This window comes from Sus scrofa, chromosome 16, assembly GCF_054392235.1.
Source record: "Sus scrofa isolate SSC_HxYL_T2T_F1_AM1 chromosome 16, Sscrofa_HxYL_maternal_Yorkshire_Landrace_v2.0, whole genome shotgun sequence".
Lineage (NCBI taxonomy): Eukaryota > Metazoa > Chordata > Mammalia > Artiodactyla > Suidae > Sus > Sus scrofa.
In genome coordinates this window covers 39,230,146-39,254,903 of record NC_139398.1, presented here as the reverse complement: position 1 = coordinate 39,254,903, position 24,758 = coordinate 39,230,146, and the positions used below count along the sequence as shown (strand labels likewise).

Below are 24,758 nucleotides of genomic sequence, written 5' to 3'. Positions count from 1 at the left end.
CATCAACAGGTAAGGCAAATGCTAACAACCATAAAAGGAGAAATCAACAGTAATGCAATAATAGGGGGGACTTTAACACTCCCACTTACATCAATGGAGAGATCATCCAAGCAGAAAAACAATAAGGAAACACAGGCCTTAAAGGACATATTAGGCCAGATGGCCTTAATTGATATTTATAAAACATTACATCTGAAAGCAGAATATACATTCTTCTCAAATGCACATGGAATATTCTCCATGACAGATCATATGCTGGACCACAAAGCAAGCCTCAGTAAATTTAAGAAAACTGAAATCATATCAAGCATCTTTTCCAATCACAATGCTATGAGACTAGAAATTGACTACAATAAAAAGCTGCGAAAATCACAAACACATGGACTCTAAGCAATATGCTACTATAAAAGTAATAGATCGCTGAAGAAATAAAAAATGAAATAGGAGTTCCCGTCGTGGTGCAGTGGTTAACGAATCCGACTAGGAACCATGAGGTTGCGGGTTCGATTCCTGCCCTTGCTCAGTGGGTTAACGATCCGGCGTTGCCGTGAGCTGTGGTGTAGGTTGCAGACGCGGCTCGGATCCAGCGTTGCTGTGGCTCTGGCGTAGGCCGGTGGCTACAGCTCTGATTGGATCCCTAGCCTGGGAACCTCCATATGCCGCGGGAGCGGCCCAAAAAATAGCAACAATAACAACAACAACAACAACAACAACAAAAAGACAAAAAGACAAAAAATGAAATAAAAAATTATGTAGAGATGAATGAAAATTAAAACACAACAATCCAAAACCTATGGGATGGGAGTTCCTGTCATGGCACAGTGGAAATGAATTCAACTAGGGACCATGAGGTTTTGGGTTCAAGCCCTGGCCTTGCTTAGTGGGTTAAGGATCCAGCATTGCTGTGAGCTGCAGTGTAGGTTGCAGACACGGCTTGGATCTAGTGTTGCTGTGGCCGTGGTCTGGGCTGGCAGCTGCAGCTCCAATTCGACCCCAAGCCTGGGAACCTCAATATGCCATGAGTGCAGCCCTAAAAAGCAACAAACAAACAAAAAACAATAAAACAAAACCTATGGGATGGAGCAAAAGTAATTTTAAGAGGGGAAGTTTATAGCCATAGAAGATCACTTCAGGAAACCAGGAAAGTCTCAAATGAAAAATGAACTTTACACCTAAAGGAACTAGAGAAAGAAGAATGAACAAAACCTAAAGTTAGTAGAAGAAATCATAAAGGTCAGAGCAGAAATAAATGAAATAGAGACTAAAAAAAAAATTAGAAAAGATCTTTGAAACTAAAAGGTAGTTCTTTTAAAAGATAGACAAAATTGACAAATCTTTAGCCAGACTCATCAAGAAAAAAAAAAGACGGCCCAAATCAATAAAATCAAAAATGAAAAGAAAGTTACAACCAACACCACAGAGATACAAAGAATTGTAAGAGACTACTATGAGCAACTATATGCCAATAAAGTGGATAACCCAGAAGAAATGGACTAATTCTTAAAAAGGTTAAATCTCCTAAGACTGACCCAGGGAGAAATAGAAAATTTGAATAAACTAATTATTAGTACTGAAATTGAATCAGTAATTAAAAACTCCCAAGTAAAAGCCCAGGACCAGATGGCTTCAGAGGTAAATTCTACCAAACATTTAGAGAAGAGTTAACATCTGTCCTTCTGAAACTATTCTAAAAAATTGTAAAAGAACACTTCTTAACTTATTCTATGAGCAACCATCACTCTGAGACAAAAACCAGACAAGATATTGAACAAAAAATAAAATCACAGGTTAATACCACTAATGAACATAGCTGCAAAAAATCTTCAACAAAATACCAGCAAACCAAATCTAACAATATATTAATAGAATCATACATCTTGATCAAGTAGGATTGATTCTAGGGATACCAAGATTTTTCAATATCTGCAAATCAATCAGTTTGATATACCAAATGAAAAAATTGATTAACATATGATAATCTCAATAGAAGCAGAAAAAAAGTTTGATAAAATTCAATATCCCTTTATGAGTAAAAACTCCAGGAAGCAGGCACAGAGGGAACATAACTCAACATAATGAAAGCTACATATGACAAACCTACAGCTAGAATTATACTTGATAAAAAGCTGGAATTATTTTCGCTAAGATCGGGAACAAGAAAAGGATGCCCATTTTCTTCACTTTTATTCAATACAGTTTTGGAATTCCTAGCCACAGCAATAAAAGAAGAAAAAACAAAAAGAATCCAAATTGGAAAAGAAGTAAAACTGTCACTGCTTACAGATGACATGACACTATACATAGAAAATCCTAAAGATGCTACCATAAAACTATTAGAGCTCATCAATGAATTCAAAAAAGTTGCAAGATACATAATTAACATATAGAAATCTTTTGCATTTGTGTACACTAACAATGAAATATCAGAGAGAGAAATTAAGTAAATAATCCAATTTACCATATCATTAAAAGAATAAAATACCTGGGAATAAACTTACCCATGGAGGCAAAAGACTGCTACTCTGAAAACTATAAGATGCTGGTGAAATAAACTGAAGATTACATGCAAATGAAAAGGTAGCCCATGCTCTTAGATTGGAAGAATGAGTAATTGCTAATGATGACCATACTATACTAGGCAATCTAAAGATTCAATGTAATCCCTATCAAATCACCAATGGCATTTTTTATAGAACTAGAACAAAGATTTTTAAATTTGTATGGAAACACAGAATGCCATGAAGAGTCAAAACAATCTTGAGAATGAAGAAACAGAGCTGGAAGAATCAGATCCCTGACTTCAGACTACATTACAAAGCTATAGCTGTCAAGCAGTATGGTACTGGCACAAAAACAGACACATAAATCTGTTAGAAAGCCCAGAAATAAAGCCATGCACTTATGGTCAATTAATCTATGATAAAAGAGGCAAGAACACACAATGGAGAAAAGACAGTCTCTTCAATAAGTGGTGCTAGAAAAACTGGACAGCTACATGTAAAATAATGAACTTAGAACATTCCCTAACACCCTATGTAAAAATAAACTCAAAATATATTAGAGACCTAAGTGTAAGATCAGATACTATAAAATTCCTAGAGGAAAACACGGAGCACTCTTTGACATCAATTACAGCAATTATCTTTATAGATCCATCTCCCCTAGAGTAATTGAAATAAAAGCAAAATTTTAAAAACAGGACGTAATTAAACTTAATATCTTTCACATAGCAAAAGAAACCATAAACAAAACAAAAAAGACACTCTACAGAATAGGGGAAATTTTTTTTTTTGTCTTTTGCCTTTTTACAGCCACACCCACAGCATATGGAGGTTCCCAGGCTATGGGTCTAATTGGAGTTGTAGCCACCGGCCTACACCAGAGCCACAACAATGCAGGATCCAAGCCGCATCTGCGACCTACACCATACTCATGGTAATGCCAGATCCTTAACTCACTGAGCAAGGCCAGGGATTGAACCTGCAACCTCATGGTTCCTAGTCGGATTTGTTTCTGCTGCGCCATGGCGGGAACTCCGAAGATATTTTCAGTTGATGCAATTGACAAGGGATTAATATCCAAAATATACAAACAGCTCATACAGACTAATGTTAAATAAAACAAACAACCCAATAAAACATGGGCAGAAGACCTAAATAAATATTATTCCAAAGACATACAGATGGCCCACAGCACATGAAAAGATGCTCAATGTCATTAATTACTAAAGAAATTCAAATCAAAACTACAATGAGAAGGAGTTCCTGCCATGGCTCAGTGGTTAAGGAACCTGTTTAGTAACCACGAGGTGGCAGGTTCTATCCCTGGCCTTGCTCAGTGGGTTAAGGATCTGGCGTTGTCATGAGCTGTGGTGTAGGTTGTAGATGTGGCTTTGATCTGGTGTTGCTGTGGCGGGGAGGCCAGCAGCTGAAGATCTGATTCGACCCCTAGCCTTGGAAACTCCATATGCCACAGGTGCAGCCCTTAAAAAAAAAAAAATTGCAATGAGAAATACCTCACATGGATCCGAATGGCCATCATCAAAAACCCTACAAGTAAGAGAGGGTGTGGAGAAACAGGAACCCTCCTATACACTCTTGGTGGTAATGTAAATTCATGCAGCCATTCTGGAGAACAGTGTGGATGTTCCTTAAAAACCTAAAAATAGAGTTACTATATGGTCCTGCAATCATATTCCTGGGCATATATCCAGAGATAACTCTAATTTGAAAAGATACAGGCACCCCAATGTTCATAGCAGCACTATTCACAATAGCCAAGACATGGACATGCCATCAACAGATGAATGTTAATGAAAGAAACTGTAGTACATATACACACACAGGATTATTATTCAGCCCTAAAAAAAGATAAAATAATGCCATTTGCAGCAACATGGATGGACCTAGAAATTGTCATATTAAGTGAACTCAGAGAAAGACAAATATCGTATGATATCACTTACATGTTGAATCTAAAAAATGGTACAAAGGAACTTATTGACAAAACAGACTCCCAGACATAGAAAACAATTTATGGTTACCAAAGGGTGAAGTGGGGGGAGAGGGATAAATTAGGATTTGGGGATTAAAATGTATACACTATGATATATCAAATAAGTGAACAACAGGATTTGCTCTATAGCACAGGGAACTATACTCAATATATTTTAACAACCTATAATGGAAAAGAATCTGAAAATAATATAGGTGGATAGATAGCTGAATCACTTTGCTGTATACATGAAACTAACACAACATTGAAAGTAGCTATAATAAAAAATTAAAAAAAAAACACACCCAAACTCCCAACAGCTCTTTGGTGAACAATAATTTGGAAGAATATATACCAGGGCCAAGAGACACAAAACTCAGGGAACTGCTATTTTATCACGTAGGTTACCAAGTATTAACAGAAAAGTGTTTAAAAAAGTTACAGCGCCTATACTCTAGGACCTATTGTTACTAAAGTGAATATTCTCAAGAGTCCACAGCTAGCATTGCTACCTCGGTAGCTTGGGGGAAAAACATCAGCTTTATTTAAATATAGTCCTGATCATGACACTATTCTAATAATATATGCAATGTTAGTCTTTACATTTTAAGGAAGATGAACGGAACACATGTGAGAGAAGAGCTACCAAAAGTGACAAGGTTTAGGGTTATTTAATCCAGAACAGTGATTCCCAAACTAAGGAATGAGAGAAAGCATGGGATATGGAGTTATCTGGATCTATGAAGCCATGTCACCTCCAAGGACTGCCTTACTTCAATAATAAACAGTTCAACAAGGAGATATGAAGGCTACAGAAATTGACATTAGATGGGGATCACATTTGAAAAGTCTAGGAATTTCTGATCTTGAAGAAAAGAAAGCTAAAGGGATAGAACATAAATATGAGACATGCAATATATTCATGGCAAAATGCTGACAAAAAGTTGAAAAAATCCTGGCAATAACAACATGTTTACCACTCATGAAGAGCCATTTAGGTTATTTACATAGGAAAATTCTCCAGTGCAATGGTTTCCAAATAGAACATCTAATTTGGGGACTTTGAGGTATTTCTTCCAACGTTCTAAGGATAAATCAGATGTAATCGGTGGGGGCTGGTAGGAGGGAAGCTGGCCCAGATAAACGACCCCTGAGTCTAAGCTTCTCTTTATTGTTTGGGGCACTTCGCATCCTTGAACTTCAAAACTGCTTCAGAAACCAGTCTCTGAATTCCCAATGAGGAAAATCTGTCACTATTTCAGAGCCTCAATAATGGTTATCGGCCTACTCAATTCAAAATAGGAAGCGGAGTTTGGATGGAGAATCTGAAATCACTTTCTATTTCCAGCAAAGGGAATTCCCCCACAAGTGGAAAATGTATGTGATCTCTCTCAGGGCCTCACTTTAAATTCCAGGCCCAGGCATGACATTCCAGCACACGGCCTTCAGAAATTCCCTTGGCAGGGCCCATGCCTTTCATGGCCCTTAAAGTACAGGTGAGCCGCCTTATGAGGCAGCTCTACCAAGGTAGGGTCCAGGATCCAATTAGGGGAAAAAGACTGAAGTAACAGCCTCAATTATCTTCTGCTACCCAGTGCTCAGAGCTTTATACATAAATCTACACACACACACACACACACACACACACTCACCAAATCAGTTGAATATGTTTGTTTATGCAAAAATCATTATTTGACATCACTATTGATACATAAGAACTTCTAAGAGACAGCTTCCCTTGGCTTAACCCCACATCCTAAGGAAAATATAGAAAGCGAAAGGCAAAATAAAACAAACAAAAAAAAAACTCCACCCAAAACGGTATCAACGTGATTAAATGAGTATTTACTAAACATCTACTTTACCCAAAGTGCATTGCTAGATGCCATGAAGACTGCTGAGATATGGTATCTGAGACTAGACTTTTGCATCTGAGGAAATAACATGGAAGCACACAGCTGAAAAATTAAGTCCAATATTGATTTCTAGAAATGTCTTTATATTATCTACTGTTTTGTAACAATAAGTAATGTTTGCATAATGAATTAGCATTTTCATGACTAATGTCCCCATCATTCATTCATTGCTTCTAAACCACAAATTTACAATAGAACTTTAAAGGTAAAGGCCAGATTCTCCACTTGGAAACTTTCACTTTGGCTTTCATGGAGAATCTTCGAAATATTTCCTTCCAGTTGTTGGCTTCTAGAGGGCAACTACGGCCCTTTTCTAAGTAACCAGACTAAGCAATCTCTCTTCACTGATTCATCCACTCGACTTTACTTCATATTCTTCAGTTAACAGAAGCCTTCTAAAGTAGTACAACTCCACATCTAAGAAAGTCAAGGAATATCTTCAGTTCAATTAGAAACTTGGCTTAACAACCTGAAATAAACTAGCAGCCCATGAAATACTTTTTAATTTTCACTGATTTCAATGAATTTTGTCAAGGGAGTAAAGACAAATGTTTTCAAAGACATGATAACTGAACTCTACACCTTTAAAAAGAAAATATGGGGAGCTGGATTATGAGTTCACTCTCTGAGCATGACCTGAGGGAGCATGACCTTGGGTCACCAAAATGTCCACATCAGCTGATGCAGGAGAACAGCAACTGTACCATTAGAGATTTATTCATCTGGATGAATCATGGCCCCCTCTTAAGATGCACGTTCCCCTAGGGAGTTGTCACATTCAGAATACTCAGCTGGTAAAACACCTTGGCATAAATTATTTTATCTGATTTTCCACGGGCCATCAGTTTGGGGCACATGAAGTTCATGTCTTGGCTACTGTAAATAGTGCTGCTATGAACACTGGGGTGCCTGTATCTTTTCAAATTAGAGTTACCCTTTTTTTTTTTTTTTTTTGCTTTTTAGGGCCACACTCAAGGCATATGGAGGTTTCCAGGCTAGGGGTCCAATTGGAGCTACAGTTGCCGGCCTACACCACAGCTCAGGGCAACGCTGGATCCTTAACCCATGGAGCAAGGCCAGGGATTGAACCTGTAACCTCATGGTTCCCAGTCAGATTCGTTTCCAATGAGCCACGACAGACTTCCTCAAATTAGAGTTATCAAATCAACAGATGGGGCACATGCAAATAAGTTTTGAGGTAGAAGAGAAAAAGGCCAAAGTCTGGCATTCTTTTGGGAAGGCAGGGCTGTTAGGGATGGCAGAGGGACACCCAGATGGCGGGGACAGTGGGAGGGCACTAAGTCAGGTGGGCATGGGCTGTGTAAGATATGAGAGAGGGAGTCTCAAAGAATGATGGGGGATTCAGATGCAGAAAACAACCTGACCAACTGAGCAGTTCTCCCTAGATGCACTAAATCTGAGATTTAGTGCAATAGTCTTGACATGATTTCCTTAGCCCTAAAGGAGATGGAGGACACTGGGGGATAGCAGGAAATACCAGTTCTCAAGCCCCAATAGCCCCTTCGGCTGCAGCTCTAAGAACATCTACCTTGTGATCAAAGTGGAACAATTCAAAAGCCAAAGATTCTAGCCACTGGTTCTAAAGGAGAAAAAACAGTCTAGGAAATGATAGAACACAGTCCATGAGAGCCATCTACCTCCAATGGGGTCAAAAGTTCACTTCCTGACTGGAGTTGCTGTCACTCCTTTGACCAAACGCAGAAGGTCTGCCCCATTTCTGGGCATCCTAAGTGCTGTCAACAGCCTGAACAGCTCCCGCAGACACCCTCTGACAATGTTACAGCTGCTTCCTTGCCTGCCAAAACTGCTTCAACTTGTAGGGCTCCCTGCATGCTTTTAAATTGGGACTGGAAGCTACAGCAAACATAGATGATTCAGCTCAAGTGTTTTTCATTTTGATTGCAGAACTGTACATTTGCCTAATGTGGAATGCCTCCACACAGAGTTCCCTTTTACAGACTGTAAGGTGGGTGGCCAACAGGGAGTTCTTTTCTGTGCAGATTTTACTGTGCTGAACTGAAAAACCATTTGCTAGGCTTACGCAGGGAAATCAACCATAGTCCCTGCAACACACACACTGCTGTATAAAGAAATCCAATTGGGAAAGGCAAGTAGTCACTTCATTCCCCAAACTTCCCAAAAACAGTCTCACCAGCTCTTGGCGTACATACTGGGTTTTTGATCCTGCAAACTCTTCAGCATTTCAATGCATGTGCTCACAGATAGGAGTAACACTGCTTCTTAATAGCAAAATGATCTATTTCTAATGTGGGTTTAGAGTCCCCTTTCCCCACAGCAGGGTTTAAGTAGAAAAAAACCTCAGGACAACTGGTTCTAACAGAAAACTTGCTGTCATTCTGTAGCTAGTTTGAAATCTGAATACGTGGCAAAGCCTGACGCTCTGTGGTTGCTTTCAGGGGGACAGTGCTCTGGAGTACTGAATCTGTGTTTCCATTTCCTTGATCACATCTCTTGATCACATGCTGCCAATGTAGCAGTCCTCCCCACACTAAAAATCAACATGCAAAGGAAGGAAGAAAACAAAAAAGCACCGTGTTTGGTAGCAGAGGAGAAAAAACACTCATCTGAAAAAATTTGCTCACAGAAATACTTCTCCATCCTTTCTGATATTAATCTTAAGCCTATTTTAATGGGTGCAGATAGACTCTTCTGGAATCTTTTTATGATTTTTGAAGCATTATGTGTTAGAGTAGTAGTTGTCTACAGCTTATTACTTTGACTAAGTGCTTGGTTATGTGTTCAGAACAGAGAAGTATAGACTGATTGGCCAGCTGCAATTGAGGGCAGTGAACAACCATTGCTCATTTAATCTCACCTTCTCATGTGTCTCCCTCATCATTTTCAGGGAAATCAGGATGATGCCAGGCATGCAGCATGCTCTCAATTAATACTGATGAAAGAATGAATGAAATAACCATTGCCCTTCCCTATCCCAACTTCCCAGTGACATCCCACTGACCCACAGGGGCCCAGAGCCATTCATGTGTTTTCACCCCCAGCTGGCCCTCTATGGCTCTGAATTTCTCGCCAGCACCCCTCTTCCACCTGAACTTAATAGTCTTGAGTTTCACTGCATCTTACCAAGAACTGGTACAAAATCTGATAATTTGCTACATTTAGATTGTAATTTTGAGACTTGTTGCTTATTCCAAAAATAATAACTAAAAAGGAATCCTCACCATGTTAAATTACACCTCACGCATGGGTAGCCTATCAATCATCTCACATGTAGCACAGACGACCTTTATTTATTTATTTATTTATTTATTTTGTCTTTTTGCTTTTTAGGGCCACACCTGTGGCATATGGAGGTTCCCAGGCTAGGGGCCTAATCGGAGATACAGCTGCCAGCCTACGCCACAGCCACACCAGATCCGAGCCGCCTCTGAGACCTACACCACAGCTCATGGCAATGCTGGATCCTTAACACACTGAGCGTGGCCAGGGATCGAACTCACAACCTCATGGTTCCTAGTCAGATTCATTTCCACTGCACCACAATGGGAACTCCCACAGATGACCTTTAAATATTCAAGGTGCACTGAAAGACAGAGGCCAAGTTAATAATAAGAAAATAAACAACTGTGATAGAGGGAGACTCCAGACTATTTTTTTAAAAAGCCTATGCAATAGTCTATAGTTCAGAACCTTTACACTTAAAAGGTAAAGCTCTAAATTGAGATACATTGCATCTCTTCTCACAAAACTCTAAAATACTATGAAAACAACCTGAACAGATGATTCAACTCAGGGAACAAAGGGAATGCAAAAGGAAACTCCTACAGAATTTTCTTCTTTTCAAAGGTAATAACATGAAGACTGGACAGTATAGAGTAAATGTAGTTAATAAACCTGAAGTCTAAAGCCAATGGAACAATAAACATAATCCTAAAGCTAATGATGTGTTTAAAATGTCCAAGATCAGATGCGTTTTTATTCCAGATCCTAAAAACATAAATTTACCAATAAACTATTGGTTATTTCTGAAGATTTTTCAAAGGGCAGAAATAGAAGATGTCCCAGTGTTTGAACGAAAGGGTAGATTCTTGCATCTGTGCCTTTAACTTCAATCCCCAACCACATCCTAGAACAAATTGTTAGTTTCTGAGCATCTAGAAAGGAAATCATGGGTCATTTGGAACCAGCGTGGATTCACCAAGAACAAATCACTATGGGAAATGTACTTCATTTCCTTTCATGAAAGGATTTTCTGTTATTTAGAAGAGTGCTGTTCATCAAACGTTTCTCAAGTTCAATGAGGGAAAGGACATAGGCTCTTATTATATGTTATGAGGAGAATCTATTAGTGTGGCCTGGACAATTATAAAGTGAGTTCATTGATGGTTAAACAAGTGATCCAAGAAGTGAACTACAGAATCCTGAGGAGCATGACCTTCATGGGCTGGTTGCAAGGTTTTAAATTTGCTTTTGTTATAAGGACTTTGGTAGAAGACCCCAAAAGGGGAACATGTATATGAATTTGTAAAGTCCATGGATGAAAGAAAACTGGTAATTCTGTTATGGAGGTAAAAAGAAGACCAGGGTTTCCAATTTAACAGATCTCATTAGATTCAACTAATGGCCTATGAAGTAAAATTCTCCAAAATTAATTTGGACCAAATGTTAAGTCCTGAGTTTCAATCTGAAATTCTCCTGCAAACGTAGACGCCACTCCTTATCACCCTGTGTCACTGCCTGACCTCCAGCTGACAAAAAGCCTGTGCCCTCATGGAAGCTTCCCTGATTCCCTGAAAAAGCTGCATCAGTAGGATCCAACTCAGGGCATCACTTTGATTTTGAAAATGAGATTCAAAGCAGACAGCAAATTATGACAATTTTAAACAACACACACTTGAACACTGAAAATCTCAGTCTCTCTGTCTGACTCAGTCCTCTCTGGCAAAGACAGATATCCAGACAAAGTTCATTATTCATGACTCAGAAGATTGGCCCTGAGCCAATGGGTTATACTTCTAGGAGATTATAATTCAAGGGAAGGGGTAGACTCATAACCACAAGATATGGTGAAGGTGGAGGTAGGGTAGAGTGGGAAGAAGAGGTGATGCTGGACTAGGAACAGCCCCGGGGAAGGCACATGGCCCCATCTGTCTAAGTGTCTCAACTTGTTTTTTTTTTAGGGCTGCACCCACAGCACATGGAAGTTCCAGGCTAGGGGTCAAATTGGAGCTGTAGACTCTGTCCAACACCACAGCCTCAGCAATGCCAGATTCAAGCTGTGTCTGCAAACTACACCACAGCTCATGGCGATGCTGGATCCCTGACCCACTGAGTGAGCCCAGGGATCGAACCCGCATCCTCATGGATACTAGTCGGATTCATTTCCATTGTGCCACAATGGGAACTCTCGAAGTGTTTCATCTTGTTCTTTAGTTAGCTGGGGTCTTCCTGTGCCAGGGAAAGCATTTGTGAGAAGAATGAAAGAGTCTCTGTTTCCTAAAAACAAACAAACAAAAAAACCCAACCAAACAAAAAAAGCCTCAAAGCAACAACAAAAGATATCCCCCAAAGTTCACATTCCCAAACTAAAAGAGAAGGGAGTAAAACCTTTGCCACTAAACAGGAAGACCAGGCAGTTGTGTTTGTACAAGGCTCCCAGGGAGGCGGGGTCAAGCCTAGTGCTAAGATCACAGCTTCCAGCCTCTGCGTGGCTTTCCCTGACCCTCCCGTCTTGGGAGTTCTGGGCCAGCATTCTGATCCCTCTGCCTTCAACAAGGGAAAAACAAAACAAACCGAAACACAGAAAGAGGGAAAGAAAAGACGTGTCTGGGTGTCTGATCTCCTTTTCCCCTCCCTTCTCTGTCTTTAGTCCATCCATCCTGTGACAGATGGTGCTACGTTTGGAGGAGGACACCACTTTAATAAGAGCCCTAGATATTCCAGATTCTTCAGCATTCAAACCTTAGATCATCCTCAGAAAAACACAATGCCTTCATGGAGTTTGTTTCCTGCTTTTGTTTTGTTTTCATTCATTTGTTTTGAAATCACACTCAATGTCTTTCGATGTACTCCACATAAAAGCAAGCCTTTAAAATGCTTACTGCCAAATGCATAAAACATCTTGATAAACAAAAAGAAGCCCATGTGGAGTTGATTTTATCTGGGGAGCACATTTGATTTTAGTATGTTATCACTTTGGAAATGATGCCCCTCAAGTCTCAGACCACAACTCTGTATCTTGACCTCTTCCTTCTCCCCTTTCCATGTTATTTATAAACCATTTCTCCAACAAACTTATCCATGATACCCAATGCCACGTGTTTGGGCTTTTTTTAGTCATATATTTTGCACCTTCATTCAGCTTTGGCTGGAATCCCAGCCCCCTGGCTCAGATGTACTTCAAGCCTGGCAAGAAGGGCCCTTTGAGGTCAGTGGGGCCTTGGTGAGGATCAGGAATTCTGGAAAGACACACAGGCACTGGAGGCCTGAGGAATAACTCTGCTCTTTGGTTTTGATTTCCATTATGCTTTCTTGAGTATCACCCATACAAAATACAGCAACTAAAACCAAGACAAGTGGGCTCTGCGGAGAAAACTTCTCTCCTAAAAGCATAATGCCGTGCCCTCCATGCTCATCCTTTAGATCTAACTGTCCTGTCTTATCATCAAGCCAATCAAAAGGTTAAACCCATTTAAGAAATGAGCTTTCCATTGTCATAAAATGACTATATGATGCAGTCACTTTAGCTGAAAGGTACACCTGGTTTGTGCCCTCCAAAGCATGTATTTATTCTACACATTTTTGCTGGAAATTCTTAAGCTAGAAGAGAAACAGGAGACAGGATGGATTCACAAGTAAGCAAAATAGGGAATTCCCCTTGTGCAGCAGAAACAAATACAGACAGTAACCATGAGGATGCAGGTTCGATCACCGGCCTTGCTCAGTGGGTTAAAGATCTGGCGTTGCCATGAGCTGTGGTGTAGGTCGTAGATGTGGCTTGGATCCTGCGTTGCTGTGGCTGTGGTGCAGGCCGGCAACTACAGCTCAGATTCGACCCCTAGCTTGGGAACCTCCATATGCTGTGGGTGTGGCCCTGAAAAGCACACAAACAAACAAGTGAGCAAAGTGGTTCAGAGAGGGCAGAGGAAGAGGAAGGGAAGAGAACGTGGTCAATATTCCGCCAAACCACACGACTTCTGGGTTCTCTTTCTTTAGTTTCAGAACAGCTTATACCTACTGAGCATTTATGGGCCATGTAGGTTTTAAGTTCTTTGCATGTATTAACTTATTTAATCCTCACACGAACCCTGCATGCCAGGCACTATTACTTTCCTCTCTTGTACAAGGAAACCGAGGCACAGAAAGGTGAAGTAACTTCCCTGAGGTCACACAACTTCTAAGTGGTGTAGAGAGGATTCCCATCCAGTCTGTTCTCGGGAGAGCTCTCTGCTCAGTGGGCTCCGGGTTTCCAGCCCCTGTAACACAATGGCTAGACAGACGGCATTCACTCCCTCCCTTTCAGCCTTACAATACCCTCCCCCTACCACCCCAGCTTCTAGTTTGTTACAGGGATTACATATATTACTAAATAAATGTTTTATTATTTAGTATTTATTCAACAAAATTTTTTTGGAATTCTGGAACTCGGGAAGGGTCAAAATTTGGAGGATAAGTTTTCTTAAATTTTGATTTTAAATAAGCTAGCCGTGAGAACAGTAACAAGCTAAAGAAGAGTGTAGCAAAAGGGGCCAGGAGGATGTGTGACTTTCCTTCTCACACCCTGCAAGCTCATCAGTGCTCAGCTAAGGAAGGAAGCACAGAAAGCTGCCTGGAACATTCCAGGGGTGGGGTTCAGACAGCAACACAAGGCCTGCAGTTCAGCCTCCAGCTGTCTAGCCAGATGTACCCTCCAGCAGAAAACCTGAACTCACAACAAAACTACATTTAATGACAAATAAGATGTCATTACAGGGATATATTTGCTTGATAAAAGGCTTAGTCTAGGATCCCTTTAACTATGCCAGTTTAGTGTTTATAGGCTAGATGTGAATTAGAAAAACTGGAGCTCGAAAAAATCCTCTAGTTGAGTACCTGTCAGAAAGGAAGGCAAGGCATCATTCATGCAAGCTGGTGGAAAGACAGATCCAACTGATGACTAATTTTAATTAACACAATTTCCTTTTAACTATTCAGGGGCTTCAACCAGGGGCACAGATGAAGGTACAGCTCACAGAAGACCTTCCTCATGGAAGACCATGAGGAATCCTCAGATGAACCCACTCAATTAATTATATGTGATACAACCCTAGTTTTATGAGGCTCATTGAATTTTATTTACCTGACCAAGGGAAGAAAGATTTAAAATGACAGGAAGGTAGGAAACCAGAATCGAGATCCTAAAAATTGTTCTTTCTATACCTCACTGTTCACACACAGAGTAAAGGGTGGGTCTATGACTCAAAGCAAATTCCCTAATGTACACAGAGCTGTATTTTCTAACATTACAGGGAAAAGGGCAGTTCAGGCCTGTGTATGTGTACACATTCCAATTAAGTTAAATAGGTTGTATGAAGTATTCCAGTAATAATGATATACAACGGTAAGAAAACTCAAGTGAAATCTTCTATTGTTTATGTTGCCTAAGAAAAAAATTAATAAAAAGATCACTAACCAAGACACTAACAATCAAGCATAAAAGAAGAGTGAAAAACTGCTACCACCACAAAAAGGGTACATTCATTCAGGTGGTATAGCAGTCATGCAGGATCCTGTGGGAGATGGATGGAGATGGACAGACGGACGAACGGGGACACACACACACAGTTTACATAGGGCTTGGCCTCTAAGTTTTACTCTGCTGGTTAATACCAGTAACTAGTGTCCCCAAAGCTTGCAGGGGTGTATGGTATTTACGCTGTGATACCCAGTCTCATATTTCCAACGGTTTTGTGGCTTTTGCTGTCCTCACCTCCTACCCAAACTCACCCACCTGCCAAGGTCCTTTGCTAAACAATTCTGAGTACAAGAGTATTAAAATGAGGAGCTGTGGATGGTGCAGAGATATACTGATTATTAAACAGTCATTAAAGGAAATGTTGAATGATGTTACTACGTCTATAGTACCATAAAACTGAACACTATTTACTATGGAAGTTTTTATTTACGCCTTACTAAGGAGTGAATACACCATCGCTGGGAGGCAGCATAGCATGTTAGAGGAACACATGGGGGCTTCTCCATCAGCCAGACCTGAGTTCTAGTTCTAGCTCTGCCCCTTGTTGGGTGACATACCACAATCTTCTCAAATTCTCTTAACCTCAATGCCTCCTGTGCAAAAGAGGACCACCACAGGCACCTCACAGGGTCTTGGAAGGATGCAAGGTGAGCATACGTGTTTAAGTGTCCTTTATAATTTACACTGTTAGTGCTGTGTTCACATCTGTCCCTTTAATCTGGTGATTGGAAATTTCTAAAATGTATTAATTTTATAAATACACTTTCATTGTTGGCAACATTTTAAAAATCCAAAGGTTAGCAGAGGTAGGGAGGAACCATTATCTTTGACAAGAGGTAGAATTTGGGCAAATGACAGAAGAAAGGGGGGACAAGGAAGCAAAACTATCCTAAGGATAATCTTCTCCAGGTTGATTTCTAAAACCTGGAGAAAAGACCCATAGATAGATGCCGGGGTCTTTATAAAGCTCTGCTCTAAGCGTAAGCTGTGTGTAAACTGTCTCAGCTTGAGGCTATCTAATGATTCCTCCCATAGTTGTGGTCGTTGCTGTCTCCATGGGACTCACCAGCTCAGACTGGCCAACCGCTGGTGGCTCCCATTTCAACATCTTGCTGCTTGTCAGCACCTCCACTAGAGGGCAGCAGGGGGAAGGGAGAGGAAGTCCAAAGGGATCAACGTCAATGCTTGGCAGTAGCAGCTGTCAAGGTGGGGTGCCAAGAAATGGGGGTGCAAGGGGGCAAGTCAACTGAGTGGAAAAGATGAGAGCCTGAGTGATTAGTGGTTTTCCATTTCTAAGTGACGCCAGGGATGGAAGGAGAAAGAGCTCAGCACTGTAGGAAGCTGGAACGAGGTTTTCCAAACCAGCTAATCTTCAGATTCATGTTTGGAATTTTCCTACAACACATATACACAGACATATAACATGCAAACAGACCAACTCCAAGGCACTGCTCTAGGGCTTCTGCATCAGAATCTCAAGGTATGGAGCTTATGAACCTGTATTTTCAAAAAATTCCCAGCTTATTCTGAGTAAGAGCCAAGGTTGGTCTCAAAAGCATGTCTGAGGTCCCTTCCAACTCTCTGAAGATTAATTTCGCTAATAGAAAATATGCCTAAAGCAACCTTCAGAATAAGGTTGTGAATAAGGAATAAGGTAAACTCATCTATCTCTCCAGTAACTTGTCTTCAGAGACAGAAGGGGCAGAAGAAAAATGAAAAATGCCAGAGGGTGGATTACAGGTTACATGTTTTGAGTGCTATTACAGACACAATCTTCCCTAACCTTTTAATCCTCACAGCAAATCTGTATGTAGGGAGATTCTGAAACCCCACAGACAGTTACAGAAACCAAGTTCCAGCAAGGCTGCCTTACAGTGGTGGGTCTAGGAGCTGTGATTGCTGATTTTAGCTTATTCCAGTCCATGGCTACATCATACAGTGCCTTTTCAATTCTGTTCTTAATCTAGCAGTATAAACAATCTTTTCATCAAATGATTTCGTGTAGGGAGTTCCTGTGATGGCTCAGTGGAAATGAACCCAACTAGTATCATGAGGATGCAGGTTTGATCCCTAGCCCTGCTTGGTGGGTTAAGGATCCAGCATTGCCATGAGTTGTGGTGTAGGTTACAGATGTGGCTTGGATCTGGTGTTGCTATGGCTGTGGTGTAGGTTAGCAGCTGTAGCTGCAGTTAGATCCCTATCTGGGAACTTCCATATGCTGTGGGTGCAGCTCTAAAGAGACAAAAAATAAACAAAAAAACCCAAATGATTTAGTGGAACTTTGAGGACGATGGCTCAGTCCAAAGTCTATGCAGAACAGGAAGGAGAAAGGTATAAGAGAAGGCCATGACGGCAAGGCTATGGACCCATCTCTAGCCATCTTCTGGTGCTCTAGGAAGCGGGAGGAGATGATCTGTGGTAGTTTGAGTGAGAAAAATGAATAAAGGTGCAAAAATCAAGAGTCATGATTCTATGGCTGGCTAAGGACAGAATGCTTTCATATAACGGGCTTGTCTCAACCTCATTCATACATCTCAAAATCTCCATTCTGCTGTGACCACTCTATCCTGAGGATGCCCTTCAACATGCATCTTATAATATTTAATATTTTGCAATGTTTCAAAACAGATTTTTAAATAGATACTACCAAACAGGTTGCCTACAGCCAAAGGCTAACCTGTGGAGGAATGCACGCCAGAGCAGGAGTCTGCATCTTGGCCCTGCTCCTGCCAGTAACTGCTGGAACCTTGGGTAAGAAAGACCTTTCACCTCTCTGAGCCTGGGCTTCCTCATCAATAAACAGAGAGAGTGCATGTTGCAGCTTCCAGACAGACCATGAGGACATATTTAGTGTCAAATTATTTTGAGTTGGTTCCTAACATTTAAAACACAGGAGATTCACATAAAAATAGTTCAAGATCAACTTTTGGGTACACTCCAATGAGGAACAGATGGAGTGGTTTTCCATAGTCCTTTCCACCTTCTAACATAGTCGATAATTATTTTTATAGCCTATCATCTGCCTCACCTACTCACACACCCTCTTCAACACACTCACTCTCACTCTAATTCCTGCTAAGGAGACTTCCAAGGCAGCAGGATATTTTTTTAATCTTATTCACTGAAGTGTTCCAAGCACCTAGAATAGTGCCTGGAGCATAAGGAGGTATTCAAAAGCATTTTTGTTTGTTTTCTTTACACCACTTTTTATTTTTTTAATTTTTAAAAGACTTTTTAAATTGAAGTATAATTTATAATAAAAAATATTTGTTCAATCAATTCTTGGTCACTTTATGTATAGTTTTTTTTTTTTCCCCAAGTGAGAGGGAAGCTAAAGGCAACCAGTACAACCCAGGGATAAGATATGAATATACCCAATAGATTCTTGATTTAAAAATCATCATACAGACTTGGTTTTCATAATAAGCTGTCAAATAAGGGCTATCAATCCATGTTCACACTATACATGGTATGTGTGTTTCTCCTAAAGATAATCAGATTGAGATTAAACAAATAATGTTGGGGTAGTTTTCATAAGGATTCTGAATGTACCACAAGATCCACCTGTCAGCTGTTTGTTTCACATGCAATGCTTAAAAATACAGCCCACCATGGTTTATCCTAAAGGCAAGTGACAGACATTTCAGCATGTGGAATGTTCTGTATTGATATAAACTTAAATGTGGATATTGATTTCTCTGGTGGTAAAAGACAGCTCTTAAGACTGAGGAAATGTAATCTCCCACCAATTATATTAAATTCAACAGCTGGCTTTGCAGTTATCACATCCACCACGCTTCTTTTGATAAATGCTCATGGATATCTCCCAGATTGCCCCACCAGGCTTTAATTCTCAAAGCTGTTGAGGGACAAGTGACAGAAAGCATTTGTTGGAAGCACTCAAATGTGACTATGCATTCATGCGGATCTGTTAACTGATGTTTAAATTGTGGCATTCCTCATAAATAAGCATGAGTGACATGCTTTAAGGGTGATCTTCCAAAACAAATGTGACCACAAACTATCAGTGCAACTGATGCTAAAGCTAGCAACTCTTGCTCTGGTCAACCTATGAACAACTCTGCAACATGGAATAAGTAAAATCTCAGCGGAGGTTTAAAGGCAATGCTGCAATATAAATGTGGCTCCATTGGGCACCCCAGCTTTTATATGGTATTTCATTGTTGATGAATGTAGAGAACTCTGGAGTAAAGTCTGAATAAAGTTTGGAAATTCTGGTACTTTCGAAATGGTCAACCCAATCTCCTTGGTACTTCCAGGTACTAACTCAGGCAGAATTATTTCTATCTAAATAAAAATGTCAGGGAGTTTCCGTCGTGGCTCATTGGTTAATGAATCTGACAAAAAACCATGAGGTTGCGGGATCCCTGGCCTCAATCAGTGGGTTAAGGATCCAGAGTTGCCGTGAGCTGTGATGTAGGTCGCAAAAATGCAGCTCAGATCTGGCGTTTCTGTGGCTCTGGCATAGGCTGGCGGCTATAGCTCCCGATTAGACCCCTAGCCCAGGAGCCGCCATATGCTGCGGGGGTGCAGCCCTAGAAAAGATAAAAAGACCAAAATATAAATAAATAAAAACAAATCTGTCATATTTAGAGCTTAAAACAGGTATTCATGATTCTAAGAATGGTTCTTTTTGAATCAACAGATCTCTAATTGATCAGGGTCCATTTGATGGATATGGACTGAGCTTCCTGTATTATTCTCTAGTATCTTATTTGTGGCTCCACTTAAGGAAATCTAGATTGGAGTGTTTTTCTATTTTTCTGTTTGATGGTTTGCTGTCATTGGAGCAGGCATGAAAAAAGACAGGAGAAAATAGCAGGTGTCCAAGACAAATTCAATTCTTAAGTTGCTCATTTAAATTTCATACTCCTTTAAGTGCAGCCCTAAAAAATGATAATACCTTAATCAGTGCTAAATACTGTCAGCATGCAACTGAAATACTCCCAGCAAAACTTTATGGATATATGTCATTGTTTGAAGTATAATTAACATTACAATGTACACTGCATGGAGAATTCATAGCCAAAGGGGAGTTGTTACTACAGAACTTCAGCCATGTAGTCCAATGGGTTTTCTGTGATTTGGATCAAAGGCGGCCCCTCCTTCCTTGAAGCTCAATATTATGTGCATGTTACACACACATTCATTATGGGATTTCTTACATACTTGCTCTTTTTAAGTTGTTTCCTTGGCAAATCTTTCAGCCTCTCAAGATTTATTTATGTAAAGGTCTCTAGCACCTAGCTCAAACAATTCTTGGATGAATGAATGAACAAAGTAACCAGTGAGAAGATAAGGGCTGCATTGTAACTACATAGGTGAATAAATATATATGTATGTATGTATACATATGTGTGTGTGTGTGTTTACTTTTAAAAGTATATAAACATGTGTTATCTAATTTGACCCCTGCAATAATCCTGGGCATTGTCAGTTCAACATGCAGTCTCCAGATCTAGGGCAGCAGTTCTCAACTGAGGCCACTGACCCCAGGGAATACTTAGCAATGTCTGGAGAAGTTCTAGTTCTTACAACCGAGGGTGGAGGGTGACACATAGTAGACAGAGGTCATGGATGCTGCTAACCATGTTACACTGCACAGGACATCTTCCACACAAAAACCATCTGGCCTGAAAAGGCAATAGTGCCAAGGCTGAGAAACCCTCCTATAAGCCCTTGACCACTGAAAGCTATTTTAACACTATGTTCTGTGAACTCCTGTCCAACATGTTTTTCTGGGTATACATCCTATAAGAAATTACTCAGTGTATCCTATTAAACTACTTTTTGCATTCAATCATCTTCCTAAAACAACATACAAACTAATCAAAAAGAATGGGAATAGTAAGCTCATGGTTTGATTCCCAATTGCTGACCCAGGTTGAAAGTTTGGTTTGCCACTGAGTTCTTTTAGAGAAGGCACTTGGGTGTAGCTTGGAAGGACCCGGTACTTTCAGGCATAATCCTCGGCCTGAGCTCTCTTAGAATAGTTACAAGTTCACCTGTGTCTTATGATTAAAGCTCCTAGGAGGACAGCTAAAGAGGGCTGGATGGGATTTGAGTATCAGCATTTGAAGAGAAAAACCCAGTGTGGAAATACTAGCAATTTTACCTTTTGCCTTTGAGAAAATCATCCATGACTCGGCGGTTGGGAAGCAGCAAGCAGGCACTGATGGTGCTGCAATGATATGGAGAACCAGAAAGTGGGAGCTAGAAGTCCCTTTTGTTTGCCACAACTAAATATCTTTGTATAATTTACAAATATGACTCCTTGACTTCATAGGTGTAGTGATGCAGCACACTTGGATGTTTTATAACTCAATTTTCCAGCAGTATTGTGCACGCTCTAGTGAATATCAATCCCAACAACACAGACATGTAGAGAACACAGAAAACAAAGCATCATAGGGATCATCTTATCCATTGACTTTTCTGCCTTTAAAAATTTTCCTGAATTATTTACCCACACAAAATCACACCTTGAAGCTTACTGTGTAAAACCGAAGTTATAGGAAGCTATGTTTGGACAAGAGTGGGGCACCAGAGTGCCTTGGCAGGCCAGCTCTGATCTCCCAGATCTGTATTAGTCTTGTCTGACCCAGCAACTCATTCTCCTTTGGGATAATTGCAGTTGGCATAGCGTACTTTCTTGAACAGCAACTTAATTGTCCTTGTTCTTCCTCTCTTGAGGAAAAGGTAAACAAAGAGATTAGCCTTTACTACACACCTAACCTACCAGTAACTATGCCAGGTACTTAAGGTGCCAGCTCAGTTAACTTTCATGGATGGCTTTCTGAGCAAGATATTATTACCTCTATTTCAAGATGAGAAATGGACACTGTGTTGAGAAATTAATAAGCTCAGTCACAGAGTTGAAACTGATAGAGCTGAAACTCACACATGCATGTTTGGTTCCCAAAGCCTACATTTTTGGTATATTATTTCTCCACGCTTTCCAAACAGAACTGATTAAAGCCTTTGTTAACATGATGCATTTTGAAAACAAATACCCTGCCATCACCCCCTCATCACCCTCATCCTAGACATCTCCAGTTCCTTTTGTGTGATTTCAAGATGACTCATCGTTAAGGCTCTGTTGTTCTGGTTTATCAATATCCTTCTTCAACCTTGATGCCTAGAACTCACTAGATTATTCTAGGTATGTTGTGGCCAGTTTAGAGTCCAGAGGACTGGCGATTTGCTTGTCCTAGACCTTCTGTTTCTGTTAAGGCAGCCTGAGCTAGTTTACTTTGACAGCTATACCCTAACAGGTTAAATTATATACTTGCAAGGAGTTAAATAACTTGGTCTTTTACAGAGAACTTTCTGTGAAGCAGGAAGGTCACTTCATTTATTTTATAAAACTTAAACATAGGACTTTACATTTATCCCTCTCAAATTTTATCTTGCAGTTTTTGGCCTATTACTGATGGCCATCAAGATATCCTGAATTTTGTGTCTGTCATTCAGCACATTAGCTCTCCTTGTTTTTGCATCATCTGTAGATTTGGTGAGTCTGTCTTCCTTGTATTCACTCTCGTCACTGAGTGAAGCACAGGAGAAGGTCCAACTATCACAAAGGCCTGTAGATAGGGCTTGGCATGAGGGAATCCTTGCTGTGTACCCCATCTGTATCTAAGAAATAACACACAAAAAACTTTGGAGTGGAGGGGGACAGTTTTTTTTTTTTCTCTCTGGAAGTTTTATTAATACATGAGCAACTGAGCTGATAGAAATTAACAGCTTGTCCCCATAACCACAAAGCTGACTACTGATGGAATTGGCTTCAGAGCCCAGAGTTGGTGACTGGTTAATGTTTTTTCCCCATCATGCCATTAAGTGGGACCATTAATGGCAAGAAAGACATCTAAATTTTGTTTTTAAATAATTTCTTGATAGTTTTCTTCTCTGACGGTATGCCCCTTTACTCTTTAAGAGAAAGCCCAAAAGAATTTCCAGTGAATGGACTTTGGTTCTCATAAGCTTGGTTTCATTCCCACTGATTTGTATGGACAAATCTCAGAAAAATGCTATAGGAAACAATGTTATACTCAACACAGGTTCCATATACAAAACAGGGAATGTCAATCCAGTGAAGACGGGAAAAACTTTGGGTAAGGAGGTACAGATTTAGAAACAGTACATGGGGTAACAAAAGTACATGGGGTAACAGTGAGTGTGTGTGGTAAAATTCTCTCAGCATGTTGGAGAAGGGGGATAGTATTCTTTTACTTTGACAGCTTCTGCAGTCATGGAGAAACCAGCAGAGATCAGAAGAGGAAACCCAGATTTGATTTCATAAAACAGTCTTTGAACCTTCCTCTCTTCCTGGTGAGGAGAGCCTTGCAAATAACAGACTGCACAGTACCAGAGGCTACTTATTGTTTGGTGGCCCAGGAGGTAACTTTCAAGGATTTTTTTTTTTTTTAAAGAGAAGAAGCGGCACCTCTTCCCACGAATTTTGGCTACTGATTTAGCCTCAGAAAGAGATGCCCAAATATTTGCTTTGAGGAAATTGCCCATACCTCATCATAAGTTTATGTTTATATTTAATACTTACATCTGAAATAATGAGGTTCAATACTGAGAGTCAAAGTACTACTTTAAACAATCTGAATCTGGAGGATTTATACGGAGTTCATGGAACCACTGCCTATCTCATGGACATAATATGATTCTTGACCTAGGCGGAGCAAGTCAAACAAACGCAACTCCCAGCAATCAGCTGAAATTCCCACAGAGGTGAGTACCATAGCTTGTTCACCACTGTGGGAATCCCAGGACTTTGGCCTTCACTAGTTATGTGAACTAGTTATGTAACTATTACCGGTGTCCTCACCTAAATCAGGGTAATAACAGGACTTTCCTCTTACCACTGCTGTGGGGATTAACTAAGGTTACAGGTATAAAGTACTTAAAACCAGACCCACAAAAATGCTATTATTGCTACGAACTGGTTTTAATTCTCTCTTCCCACATGCCCAGTCCACTTGGTGATGAGCCTGGGAAACTGCCTCAGTCCTTTGGCACTATGTCAGCCACACGGCAAATACTCAGAGAACTGACTTGACTCAAACATGGTAATTCCCAGCATCACACTCAACTCACTACAGACCTGTCTACTATACTGATTAGATTTAATTTTATTAAAAGTATAAGAACTAGAGCATTCAGGTTTTATCAAACTTATCTTCTGAACATACATTGCTAAAACTATAAATATAAAAGTATCCCGTTTTATAGAACTTTACAATATCATGTCTTAGTTCTATTCTTGAAAGCATCTTAAACATTAGAATCCCTTTCTAGACAGTTTTTTGGGGTTATTAAAATTAGCTTCCAAAACTTGCTTGTGCAACCAAACTGCTCCTTTCAGGTATGTATTGTTATAAATCGGATTCTACATGTCTGCTTAGTTTGTGGGTTTATTTGGGCCTCAAGGTTTAGAGTCACTCAAGCCAATGAGTAACCAGTTGTTGAATACTTATGTGCTTTTCCTAGGGCACCTCAGCACATGGTTTACCTTCATTACCTCCTTGATGGCTTTAAACAAGTTATTTCCCTCCCATTTAACAGATGAGAAAATGGAG

The 24,758-nt window shown here is 40.2% G+C and overlaps 1 protein-coding gene and 1 long non-coding RNA gene across 17 annotated transcripts in view; one reads left to right on the top strand and one right to left on the bottom strand.

Moving 5' to 3' along the window:
* Positions 1 to 24,758, bottom strand: part of GHR (growth hormone receptor) — a 296,034-nt gene that overhangs the window by 128,325 nt on the left and 142,951 nt on the right. For 5 of the 16 annotated variants that reach the window (XM_013990636.3, XM_021076569.2, XM_021076568.2 and 2 more), the window contains one exon: positions 21,281 to 21,346. In XM_013990636.3, the coding sequence (XP_013846090.2) occupies positions 21,281 to 21,346 (66 nt within the window). 16 annotated transcript variants of the gene reach the window in all.
* Positions 18,324 to 23,776, top strand: LOC146395521 (uncharacterized). Its single transcript, XR_014831273.1, has 2 exons — positions 18,324 to 21,928; positions 22,144 to 23,776. It is a non-coding gene; the product is annotated as an uncharacterized LOC146395521 (long non-coding RNA).